The 12,601-nt window shown below is 35.8% G+C and overlaps 2 protein-coding genes across 5 annotated transcripts in view; one reads left to right on the top strand and one right to left on the bottom strand.

Annotated features, from left to right (window-relative positions):
• Nucleotides 1–12,601, top strand: part of DMD (dystrophin) — a 2,476,968-nt gene that overhangs the window by 279,259 nt on the left and 2,185,108 nt on the right. The window lies entirely within an intron of this gene.
• On the bottom strand, nt 7,083–7,749 carry LOC132357711 (THO complex subunit 7 homolog). The gene has a single exon (XM_059911397.1). The coding sequence runs from the start codon at nt 7,744–7,746 to the stop codon at nt 7,132–7,134; it is 615 nt and encodes a 204-aa protein (XP_059767380.1). The 5' UTR covers nt 7,747–7,749; the 3' UTR covers nt 7,083–7,131.

The following is a 12,601-nucleotide window of genomic DNA, read 5'->3' as shown; positions in this document are numbered from 1 at the left end:
TTCAGTTCCATACAGGCTTTGAAATGACCTCTCACCCATTCATCAAAAATTATAGCTCACTATGTTTACATGTGGAAAACTGTGAAATATGTGTTTTCTTACCTTTCCAATTCTAGATTATTGTTCATGGAGGGCCTATAACTGACTCCAAGCAATGCTATATCCTCTCCTTAATGGGAGTATTATGATGTAATTAGCTGGGAAAATTGAAAGGATGAAAGAAACTATTCTGAACGTATCTGCCCATTGAAGTAAACTTGTCCAGTTTTGATAGAGGGAAAAAGTTAAAAGTTTTCTTATCTGAGTACAGATCCCATTTTCTTACAATATTTGTCCTCCCTATGATTCAATCTGTTCTGTCTATGATGATGATAGTAGAGATGATGATGATGAAGGTGATAATGATGATGATTCCTCGTAGTGGATAACTATAATAGCAGGTAGAATGTGGTAAGTGCTAAAAAAGAATGGCAGATAAATATTATGAGAGTTCAGAACAAGGTGCAGATGACCTGGATTTTTTTTTTGCTGCCTCTCTCTGCATTTTCAGACACATCCTCTGTGTGTGTGCGTGTGTAGGGAGGGGGATTCAACTCAACTCAATTAATGGAGTTTTGTGTCATATTCCTATATACATTATGCTAATGACTCTGTTCATTAATACTTGCCTTCCTTTTTCTGATTATGGGTGCATTGATATTGATTCTTTTTGATATTCCTCACTGTGAAATAACAGTCACTGAATAACACACTGTAAGTCAAACTGGGAAAACATATTAGAAGTGTTCTGTGGATAACATGAAAGTGTTATGGGGAGACTTCTTAGATTTTGGAAGAGAATAAGGTCAGTTCTCTAATTCTCAAGGGAATGTAATCATTAAGACTGGGGAAGTAGATGTGTAAGTATCTATTTTTAAAGTTTCTAACACTATTTCTAAAACTTTTGAACTTTTAAATTTTAAATCATATAATCAAAAAATGCAGAAATAAAGACCAAAATAAAATAGTTGTTTGAGCAGAACAGTTGTGTGTAGAGAACTTTACTTCTCTGGATACAGTTTTCCTCAATTCATCCAGTCATATGTACACCAGTCAATTCATTCATCCATTCCTTAATATATACATAATCTATATATCTAACATAAACTTATTGGTTGAACCATATTAAATGGCTGGTATTGGACCATTTTGACCTAAAAATGGTAATTTCTAACTAATAGCTCCACTATTAAAGTGCTGAGTAAATGAAGCGAGAGGTACTGCACTGGCACCATATCATTCTACTTAATCAGCACATTAAGACCAAGATATGTGAAATGAAATGAAAGTTTTGGAAAATAGATGATGCTTTTATAATATAAAATGTATATGCTTCCCTACTGAAATCAGAAAAGGGAAAAAGTTCTTTTCTGTAGCAGCCCTATTAATCCCATGTGATCTTTATACTGTTAGTAATGGACTGGACTGTAAAGAAATAGACAACTAGAGAGTTAACTGTGGATATAAATTTTTCTATATTTAATCAAATTTACCTAACTCTAAATCAAATAAATTTGACTAAAATAAGGCAGACTCCTTTCCTACTGAGACAGTGGACTCTATTAAGCGCTATGTCTGCCTGGACAACATGATGATTAATTTTGCAAATGCTACTTAGTATGCATTTCAACTGACAGGCTAATGGAAGAGGGGGATTGATATAAAATATAATTTTTAACTTGAGAAGTAAAAACTGTTTCTACTTTAATCATCCATTTATAGTATAGTTAAATAGCACATATCTTAAATTGTAGATGTAAGCTGTTAGAGTATCTAGGAATCTGAATCAAGGGAATTACTAGTTTACCAGGCCATATTTGACAGAAATATTACTATACAGGAAAGTTATCTTAAGACACTGCTATTTTTATAACATTGTGCACATGAAACTTACAATGTTATAAACCAATGTTACCTCAATAAAAAGAAATTTAAACAAATTTTTAAAAAACTATTTTCTAAAACGTAAGAGTTGAAGTAAAATAAGAATGAAATTCTTAGTTTATGTTTTAGAAAAATATTACAGTATTTGCACTGTGAAAGAATTTTATCTATGATAATATACACTTAATGATTAAAATCTAAAGACTTCCTTTGGCCAGTCTTTTAGATTGTGGATTCTGGTAAAGGAGCAGTATAACTACTTTAAGAGCAATTAGAGCTCTTAACCTCTTCAAATCAGTATCGATATTTATTTTTAATAGTGAGGTTCAGCACCATTTGTAGAAAGAAGAAAATTTTCAAAACATATGCATTAGTTATTTTTTTCATGATTGCTAAAAGGAGCTTTGTTGAGATTACTGTTAAAACCATTGGACAATGCAAGTGTGTAGTCAAAAGCAAGTCATGTTAAGCTGAATGAAAAAGCAACGGGACTTTTATTCATCGGAAAAAAGGATAGGTATTTGTGCCTTAGGTATGATTTTAAGCTACTCTTATTTTTTTTTACATTAATATCTTATTTATCTAAGAGTGAATTGTTAAAAGCTTAGGAACATATAAGAAATTTCCTGAAAAAGCATCACTACAGTACCATGGCCAGGTTTCTAAATGTGAGAATATTTTATTTTTCTGAGAATGTGAAGGATGCCAGAGGTCATATAAATGAGAAAAACCATGAATGGAAACTGGTTTGCATCTCAAGACAGAACTCATTTGAATTTTTAAAATATTTTGAAATTTCCATGGACGCTTACTGGTCTTTCATAGATGTATTTCTATGAAAGTAGCCCAGTGTTTAAATAGCCCAATATTAGGGTTCCCCCCGCCCCTTTTACAAGGTTGTGTATGTGTGTATGCAAGTGTGTGCATGTGAACATAGGTGTGTAGCTTTGATTTTTGTAGCAACTGACATTTTATTTGGTTAGATGACTATCTTTGAGACCATCCCACCCGAATAAAAAAGGAATGTCACTGTTGAAACTCACAAAGAAAGCCTAAAATGCCATGTACTTAGAGTGTCTTATCAGTCTGCTTTGCACACTTCTGACTTGTCTGAAGTTGTGCAAGAGTAGATACATTCAGTTGAAGACTGTATAATGAAAGTGTGTTATTGTTTCCATTGATATCATACTGGGTTTCTTGTCTAAAATAGTTATTATGGTGAGAGAGAGAGAGTGAGTTAGTTTTCTTACCATCCTCAAGTTATGTACCATTTGGGGTTGGTTTTCTGTAGTCTGTATAGTTCACACAGGATATATTTTACTGGACCCTTTTGGCTTATCAGTGACACTGCCAGGAGTGATGGTTATTGTTTCAAGGTTTTGCTCCCTTCTTTCCTTGTCATCTATTCCCAAATATTCTCATCCAGTGATTACTGTGTGTCTTTCATCTCCTGAAAAGTTTCAAACAATGATAACTTTAAGCATGAAATCACAGCTACAGGACAAAGCTGATAAATCATCTTTCTTCAGCATTAAGTTTTGCCTTTGGAGTCAGGTACAGTGTAATAAACCTTATGCAATACTTTCTCTTTTCAGAAAGTAAAAGAAATAATAATTTTTAGGTTTGATCTGATTTATATAAATGCAAATGTTCCTCTTGGAGAAGTATTTGTACTTGGATGATTTCTCCTTTAGAGTTTCAGATAGATGGATTGATAGACAGACACACATCTCAGCAGGGACATGTCATCATTTTTAGTTAAAGTTTACGTTAATACTCTTGCCTTTAAAGATATTGATGTGGGGGGGGGGGTGGTTGGGATTTGGTTTTCCAAGCAGGTGTTTTGCAGTCTCTGGTGGTTAATTGAGCTTTCTCATTCCCTTGGTTACGTCTTGTCCTCATAGATGAAAGTTGAGTACTTTTCTTATAGTTTACTGGAGGCAAAAGTTGATAACGTAGTTGTTTTTGGATAACTAACATGAAAATAGCATGACATTGTTTTTGCTTTTAATTTTGCTTTTTATTTTCATTCTCTATATAGGAAAGAGTAGTTTGCAGAAGTTAGCACATTATAAAGTGATTGGTAAATATCTCTAGGGAAAACTTAATCATGACTCAATAAAGGAACATACTTTTCCAAACTCTTGATAATATTTCTAAAGCTACTCTTAAAGTCAGAGAAATGGAGGAAGTTTGTACAATATAGTCATTTGTTTATGTAGTGTGGTAGGCATAATAATGGCCACCCAAAGATGTCCATGTTCTAATCCCAGGAACCTGTTAATATGTAGTTGAGGGTCCTCAGGACCACCCTCAGGTTCAGTGATGTGCTAGGAGGGCTCACAGAATTCATAAAAGTTGTTAAACTAGTTACAGTTTATTAAGGCAAAAGGATAAATATTAAAATTAACAAAGGCAAAAGTTGTATAAGACGGACTCCAGGAGAGACCAGGTGCCAGCTCCCAGTGGAGTCACATGCACAATATTTAACTTTCCCAGCAATGATGTGGGACAACCAACACAAAGTAGTGCCAACAGGAGTTTACCCAAATCTTGGTTTCCAGGGTTTATTGGGGTTGGTAATGTAGGTATGGAGCAGTCTTATGGCTTATCTTAGTTCCTAAGTCTCCAGCCTCTCCAGAAGTAAAATGGATCCAGTATTACCCAAGGATCACACTTTAAATCACATTGTTAGCATAAATTATACTGTGGCCCAAGGCCTGAGGTAGACAAAGATAAATATGTCAGTTAGGATATTCCCAGGGCTTAGAGGTTATCTCCCAGAAATCAGTCAAGAGCCAGAAGTTTCTTTGGAATGTGCAGAATTTGAACAGCCCATGCCTGCTGATTGAATATTTTACTGCATAATAGCAAAGAGGACTTTATAGATATGATTAAGTTAAGGACTTTGAAATGGAGAGATTATCCTGGATTATCTGGATGGGGCCAATAAAATAACAAAGATTCCTAAAAGAATTAGAGAAGGATAGGTGAGAATGAAGAGCAGAGCGACAGAGTGATATGATATAGTTTGGGAGACGCTATGCTGCTGGCTTTGAAGATGGAGAAAAGGGACCATAAGCCAAGAGAAGGCAGGCAGCCTTTAGAAACCGGAAAAGGCAAGGAAATGGATTCTCTTCTAGAGCCTCCAGAATGAACACAACCCTGGTGACACCGTGCTTTTAGCCCAGTGTCAGATTTCTGACCTTCAGAACTATAGGGAAGCCACTAAGTTCCTAATAATTTGTTACGTAAAAAAATATAAAAATAATACAATAGAATAGAAGTATTGTATATATATGAAAATATATAATGTATGTATATTTGACATGTGTGTTTATATACATATGTATATCTTTGGGTAATTTACAGCAAACTTTTAAAATGCCTATCTTATTACTTACACATCTTACCTTCAAGGCAACACGCACTCAGACACCCAAGTACACACACTTACATGCACACACGTATATAACACACCATGTTCAGATTTATCTTGCTCCAGTGACAGCTCACCAATTTCTGAGTAGAATACATTGGGTTTGACTTGAGATTATGAAATTCATGGTAAACATCATCAAGGCAGATGGATACCTAGGTTTTTCATTTCATTGATGAACATGTTTTGGTATACAAAGTGACAGTTGCTATTAAAATTTGGATTTCATACCTATTTCCAAGTAAATTGCACCTACAGTCTATTTGCAAGCTCCATGTTTTAGAAATTCAGCTTTGTATTTGCTGCATTTATTACATTCCTTTGCATTTTTCTTATATCTACTTTGCTTAACAAGAAGACACTGAAGTTTTAAGTAGTTCTCTATGTGACTGAATTAATAACATAGTTCTTCAGTTGGTAATAAGAAGTCTCTTGGAATTATCTTGCACTCTTTTTCTTATGCTAGTTACTTGGTAGATTGAGCAGTTCTTAAATCTTTTGATTAAAATTGCTGTACACCTTAACTAACAGTGTTTCTGAACCATAGTGCTTAGCAAAGCCTGGATATTACAGACTCAGGATACAATCTGGCCCAGCAGTTGATCTCTGCTCAGATCACTCAGAGGGTAATTAGAGAAAGTCAACAATATATGTTAAGTCTATAATTTAGTTTTTTTTTTTAAATTTTTTAAAAAGATCATGAAATCCTTTTTTTTTTTTTTAAGGCATTTTAGTTTTAATTAAAATCTGTATTACCAATGTTGGGCAAGTAATTTACATTTCTTTTTTTTTTTTTAATTTTTATTTATTTATTTATTTATTTTTGGCTGTGCTGGGTCTTCGTTTCTGCGCGAGGGCTTTCTCTAGTTGTGGCAAGCAGGGGCCACTCTTCATCGCGGTGCGCGGGCCTCCCACTATCGCGGCCTCTCCTGTTGCGGAGCACAGGCTCCAGACGCGCAGGCTCAGTAGTTGTGGCTCACGGGCTGCATGTGGGATCCTCCCAGACCAGGGCTCGAACCCGTGTGCACTGCATCGGCAGGCAGACTCTCAACCACGGGCGCCACCAGGGAAGCCCATGAAATCCTTTTTGCAAGACTCTTGAAAATGACTCCTACAGAACAAAACGATAGAGAGAAAACATTTCAACAAAACATTTAACAACCACATTGCTGAAGTATTAAGGACAGAGATCTAGAAAGTAATGCATATTGATTTACTTTGCATCTTGTAATTACCTCTGATATCAGTGATTCTTAATATCATGGAACCTCTCCCACAATAAGCATACACCACAAACATTTTGTATATAATTTCATAAGTTCACAGCCCTCCTGAGAGCCTATTCATGGACTTAATTTTCAAAAGTGGTAACGATTTCCAGAAATTGACTAATTTTCTCAGGTACATCCTAGAAATGCCACCTTCTCACTATCTTCCACTTATTTTGTGAGCAAATCAATGTTAACAGTTAAAAACTACCTAGAATACCAATGAGCACTAACATATCTAGCTTGAAAATATTTTATTAAACATTTTTGGATGTTGCTTCCTATCTTTTAAGTATAAAAAAGGCATTTCAATAAAAACAAATATATAATGAAGTCATCTCCCTTTGTGTGAAGAAATATGAATGAACTGTGCATTAAAATTTAAAAGCAACGTAGTTCACTGCCAAAACTTTAAATGTCTCAAGAGCACAACAAATTCTGAACACACTAAGATCATGTTGCTACTTCAGTATTCTTGGGAATGGTGAGTGATTAGTTGGTCTATGGTTTAGGATCAGTTTCCATGCTTGTTTCTTGAGCTTCTTCTACTTCTGAGAGCTTTTCATCATTTTCCAGTGTTTGCTGAAGTTCATGGATGGTACTATGAAGAACATGAAACTGTTTCCTTCTCAATTCTAGCTTATCTTCAACACTTTTTTTAATATGTGAAAGATGCTCTAGTTCTTTTCCCAGAGCCTCTAGTTCCTTTAATGTCTCATGCCTGTCTGGATGACGCTGGATCACTTTTGCCAGTGCATCGTATTCTTCGCGATTTTTTCGTATTCGTTTTGTTTGAAGAATTTGCTTTTTGCACTCAGCAATTTTTTCATGTGCTCCAGCAATGCTACATTCTATTTCTTTGTAAATTTTTTCATAATTTTCCACTTCTCTGAGATTCATATCATACATCAGCGAAGTTTTGCCCATTGAAAATTCACATTGGTACAGTGTGCTCAGCATACGTTGGTACTGGCTGTATCCCTCTTCCTGGGATCCAGAGTTGCACCATTTAATGAAACGTCTCACTAGTAGATTAATTCTCCGATCATCTCCAGCGCCATCTCCATCAATTAGGAGACGCTTCCGTATGACTTCGTCGTCAGTCAGGGCTTCCATGGCGTGCGCGGCGGCGGCGGCGGCGGCGGCGGCGGCAGCGCAAGCTGAGGCGGCGGTTGGCGGTGGCGGAGGTCAAACTCCCACAATGCAGCCGGGTAAACAGCTATGGAGGAGGAGGCGGCGGCGCCCGCGGCCGGCCGCTCCGCCGCCTGAGCCCCGCCGCGCCGCCGCCGCCGCCGCCGCCGCCGCCGCCGCCGCCGCCGCCGCGGGACCTGCGCTCCGCGCGCTCCCCGAACTCCCCGGGGGCGGCCGCGGCCGGCGCGTGTGGGGCGAAGCCCTATAATTTAGTTTTCTATGCAAATACCATAACTAAAAGGGATGAAAAGCATTTGCAACTAAAAACAGTATAGCGTTTTATGAAATGGGTCCAGTCAAGTAGTACACTGAAAGCTTATATAGACAATTCCATTATTTACGAATTCCATATTTTTCAATTTTTTTATTTGTTGAAATATATTTGTACACCCGATTTCAATACACATGGAACCTTCACCATCATTCACAGATATGCACAGGGTAGCAAAAAGTTTTAGTCACCAAGTTAAATATTCCCAGCTGGGGTCAAGCAAGGGGACGCTGCCTCCTTGTGTCAGCTCTCATACTGTAAATGTGTCCTTTACATGGACTGTTCTGTGCCACTTTTGTCACATTTTTCTGTTGATTTTGTTGTTTAAAATAGCCTCCCAGCATGGTGGTGAACTGCTGTCTAGTCTTCCTAAGCACAGGAAGGCTGTGATGTGGCTTACAGGAAAAATAGATGTGTTAGATAAGCTTTGTTCAGTCATGGGGTATAATGCTGTTGGCTGGGAATTCAGTGTTAATGAATCAGCTGTACATTAAAGAAGGCGTCTGTAAACAGAAACACAGGTAAAATAAGATTATGTATTGATCGATTCAAAAAAATGTTGTGACCAGCGGCTTGTAGGAACCTAACGTTGTATTTCCCCTCGGATATTCACTACTTCGGTGTTTGCAGTGACTTTATAGAACATAAATACTGCGAATAACAAGAATTGACAGTATACGGTCGTCATCCTTCCTCCCAAGCCACTTGCCCACTGTAGGGTCTCCAGTTCCAACAGTACTGAAAATCCACAGTGACATCCAAGTTTCCCAGGTTCAATATTTAGCAGTATTTGGGTTTCTAAGAAGTTAGTGAAGTTACGCATTAGTAAAACCCCCAAGTATACATTATTTATACTTTTATTTTTTAGTCCAGTACCAGGAGTGTCATGAAGCTGAAGTGACACAATTCTGTGTTTCTCAAATAAATGTCACATAGGTTCTGTGAAGAATAAATCCTTCTTTTACTGGAAAAATTTGTTCTTTTTCATCTCATCTTCTCATCTTCTTATTTCTCATCCTCAAGGGCCTTTTTCCTTACTGATTTTCTTTGTTTTCCTGTTGATTATTTTTCTTAGCCATCTGTCTTGTATCTCATTCTTATTATCTTCTTTCTGTTTTTATTATGCTAGCCACAAGAACGATAAAACTCCTGACCTCCAATTCCCTGCACAATTTGGCACATTGCAAATGTCTTTTTTTGTGTGTTTTTATCCTTCTATATCTTTGTCTTTTATACGTCCATGTCTAAAACAGAGTCCTATGCATAGGAGTGGGTGCCCAGTAGCTAATGGCATTGATAAATTGCAGAACCATCTATCTCTTCCCAAAAAATGCTTTGAAGAAATTCCCTGTGCAATTCACAAAACTGTGAACACACACGCAAAAAGATCAAAAATTCTGTCTCAAATACTCATATGTAATTTCAGTACAGTATTCGGTTTAACAGCCAGACATGCAATCATTCTGTTTGCTATTTCAGTATGATGATATTTATATAATTAAAATATATTATTTCCAAAGCTTTCTCCAATTTACCAACCTCTCATTTTATATGACCCTCTTTTATTACTGTGACTACAACCTTCCCAGGAATATCTGTGGGGGAACAGAAAGTAATCAATCAATCTCTCTCTTTATATATATATATTTATATATATATAATATGTATGTTTCTATTAAGTATATATGTATGTATATATGAAACTATGTGTCTACATATGCATATATGTATGCATTAATAATACTAAGTGTATATATAGATATATGTGTTAAATGTGTAAGTATATATAAATTTGTATATATATGTACATTTATAAAATTATAAAGGTTTATACAAAGTCTATGTGACCCTTGCAGAATTTTGAGCAACAGAGCTTCTTTCATTCATCTGTCTGCCACTCTTCAAAATTCTTTTCACTTTATGTTTTCACTTTATTTCACTTTTTTTCTAGTGCCTGAAGCAGCATAGAAGCCCCTTTCGTTACCATCAGTCTCTCCAAACCCCATGCCAGATTTGTCAATATTACGGTGATAAATACATTAGAATGTTTTTAGAACATTTTGAGATCGTTGAATTAAAGTATTATCTAAATTAAACTAATAAACCTAGACTTGTTATCTTTATTTTAGATTTGACTTTTTGTGGTTTACCAATTTGGAGGCAGAGAATGAAACAATAATCCATTTTTATAGAATTAGAGCATACTTAGGAAGAAAGTACATGGGTAATTTCTTAATTCACTGTGTCTGCTAAGAAAAAAATCGGGAAATGACTTAATTAAAATGAATAATTTAGGTGATATTCTCTGCGTTGTAATCCAATTTTAAAGAAGCTTCTCTGCGAAGAAGGAAAATATTTATTTAATCACTGGTTCAATATTATTATAGACTTTATATGTTTTTTCAGAACATAATATTGGTAACTTGTTAGGCAGAATCTTTTTTTTTTAACATCTTTATTGGAGTACAATTGATTTACAATGTTGTATTAGTTTCTGCTGTATAACAAAGTGAATCAGCTATATGTATACATATATCCCCACATCCCCTCCCTCTTGCGTCTCCCTCCCACCCTCCCTAGCCCACCCCTCTAGGTGGTCACAAAGCACCGAGCTGATCTCCCTGTCCTATGCAGCTGCTTCCCACTAGCTATCTGTTTTACATTTGGTAGTGTATATATGTCCATGCCACTCTCTCACTTCGTCCCAGCTTACCCTTCCCCCTCCCCGTGTCCTCAAGTCCATTCTCTACGTCTGTGTCTTTATTCCTGTCCTGCCCCTAGGTTCTTCAGAACCATTTTTTTTTTAGATTCCATATACATGTGTTAGCATACAGTATTTGTTTTTCTCTTTCTGACTTACTTCACTCTGTATGACACACTCTAGGTCCATCCACCTCATTACAAATAACTCAATTTCATTTCTTTTTATGGCTGAGTAATATTCCATTGTATATATGTGCCACATCTTCTTTATCCATTCATCTGTCGATGGACACTTAGGTTGCTTCCATGTCCTGGCTATTGTAAATAGAGCTGCAATGAACATTGTGGTACATGACTCTTTTTGAATTATGGTTTTCTCAGGGTATATTCCCAGTAGTGGGATTGCTGGGTCATATGGTAGTTCTATTTTTAGTTTTTTAAGGAACCTCCATACTGTTCTCCATAGTGGCTGTATCAATTTACATTCCCACCAACAGTGCAAGAGGGTTTCCTCTTCTCCACACCTTCTCCAGCATTTATTTTTGTAGATTTTTTGATGATGGCCATTCTGACCAATGTGAGGTGATACCTGATTGTAGTAAATGGTACCTAATGAAACTTCAAAGCTTTTGCACAGCAAAGGAAACCGTAAACAAGACGGAAAGACAACCGTCACTCAAAGTGGGAGGAAATATTTGCAAACGAACCAACTGACAAGAGATTAATCTCCAAAATATACAAGCAGCTCATGCAGCTCAATAAAAAAAAACCAAAAACCCAATCCAAAAATGGGCAGAAGACCTAAATAGACATTTCTCCAAAGAAGATATACAGATTGCCAACAAACACATGAAAGGCTGCTCAACATCACTAATCATTAGAGAGGTAGGCAGAATCTCTTGATAAGAGAGTTAAGTTGACTCAGATTATCTACCATCTACTGGACTGTTGTGGTTTTGGCAGGTCATGTTTTTTAAATATTGTACGTTGATATAAAATATTTAGTCTTTTGTAATAAGCAGTTAAGACTTTTGTACTTATGAAGTCACTTCAACAAAAATATTACAAAACCATTAGGCAGCTAAAATAGGCTCCATTTTTAAATACAGCTTATACAGAGTAAATTATTTTTCTTTTGAAAATATCTTCTTAATAGTATTCACGTTTCCAAGAAAATCCAAGATGTTTTCTAATATAAGCTATTTGAAAGGAGACTGATTTTCACTGTTGTTTTATTTTAACTCCTATATCTTTTGAGTACAAAAAGATGCCTTACTTTTAGCTTTGTTTTGCTCAGGAACACACATGTTAATTTTCATTATATTTTTCTCTAAATTTAAAGCATATTTTACTTTTAAATTCCAGTCATGGACAAGGCCATTATAGCTAATGAATGAATAAAACAGAACATAACACTAAATACTACCAAACTTTATTGTTGGTGGGAGTAGAAATGGCGGGGGTGGAAGTTGAAGGATTCCTGTGTAGTTCTATATTATTTGGATTTTTACTATAATTATTTAGTCATTCCATACATGCATAATAAAAAAAATATTCCTTTTTAACAAATTGATCAAGTCTTGAGGTAAATATGCCTTTTCACAAAAGGCCAGAGTGATCTACCTACTGGTAGATTTTTAATAAACTTTTGTACTTTGTACATCCTTATTATTTTTGAATAAAAACTTATGTTCTGTTTCCTACCTGTCACTTGTCCTGAAATAAAATGCGTATCATCTCTTTGCCAAAAAATGAATGTACATCTATGTATCTCTATACATCATGTATAGATAGATATAGATAGAT

The sequence above is a fragment of the Balaenoptera ricei genome, chromosome X (assembly GCF_028023285.1).
Source record: "Balaenoptera ricei isolate mBalRic1 chromosome X, mBalRic1.hap2, whole genome shotgun sequence".
Taxonomy (NCBI): Eukaryota; Metazoa; Chordata; class Mammalia; order Artiodactyla; family Balaenopteridae; genus Balaenoptera; species Balaenoptera ricei.
This window is presented reverse-complemented; position numbering and strand designations above follow the sequence as displayed.

Excerpts from the sequence above, each read along its gene's own strand:
- LOC132357711 (XM_059911397.1), bottom strand. The coding sequence starts at position 7,746 with ATGGAAGCCCTGACTGACGACGAAGTCATACGGAAGCGTCTCCTAATT.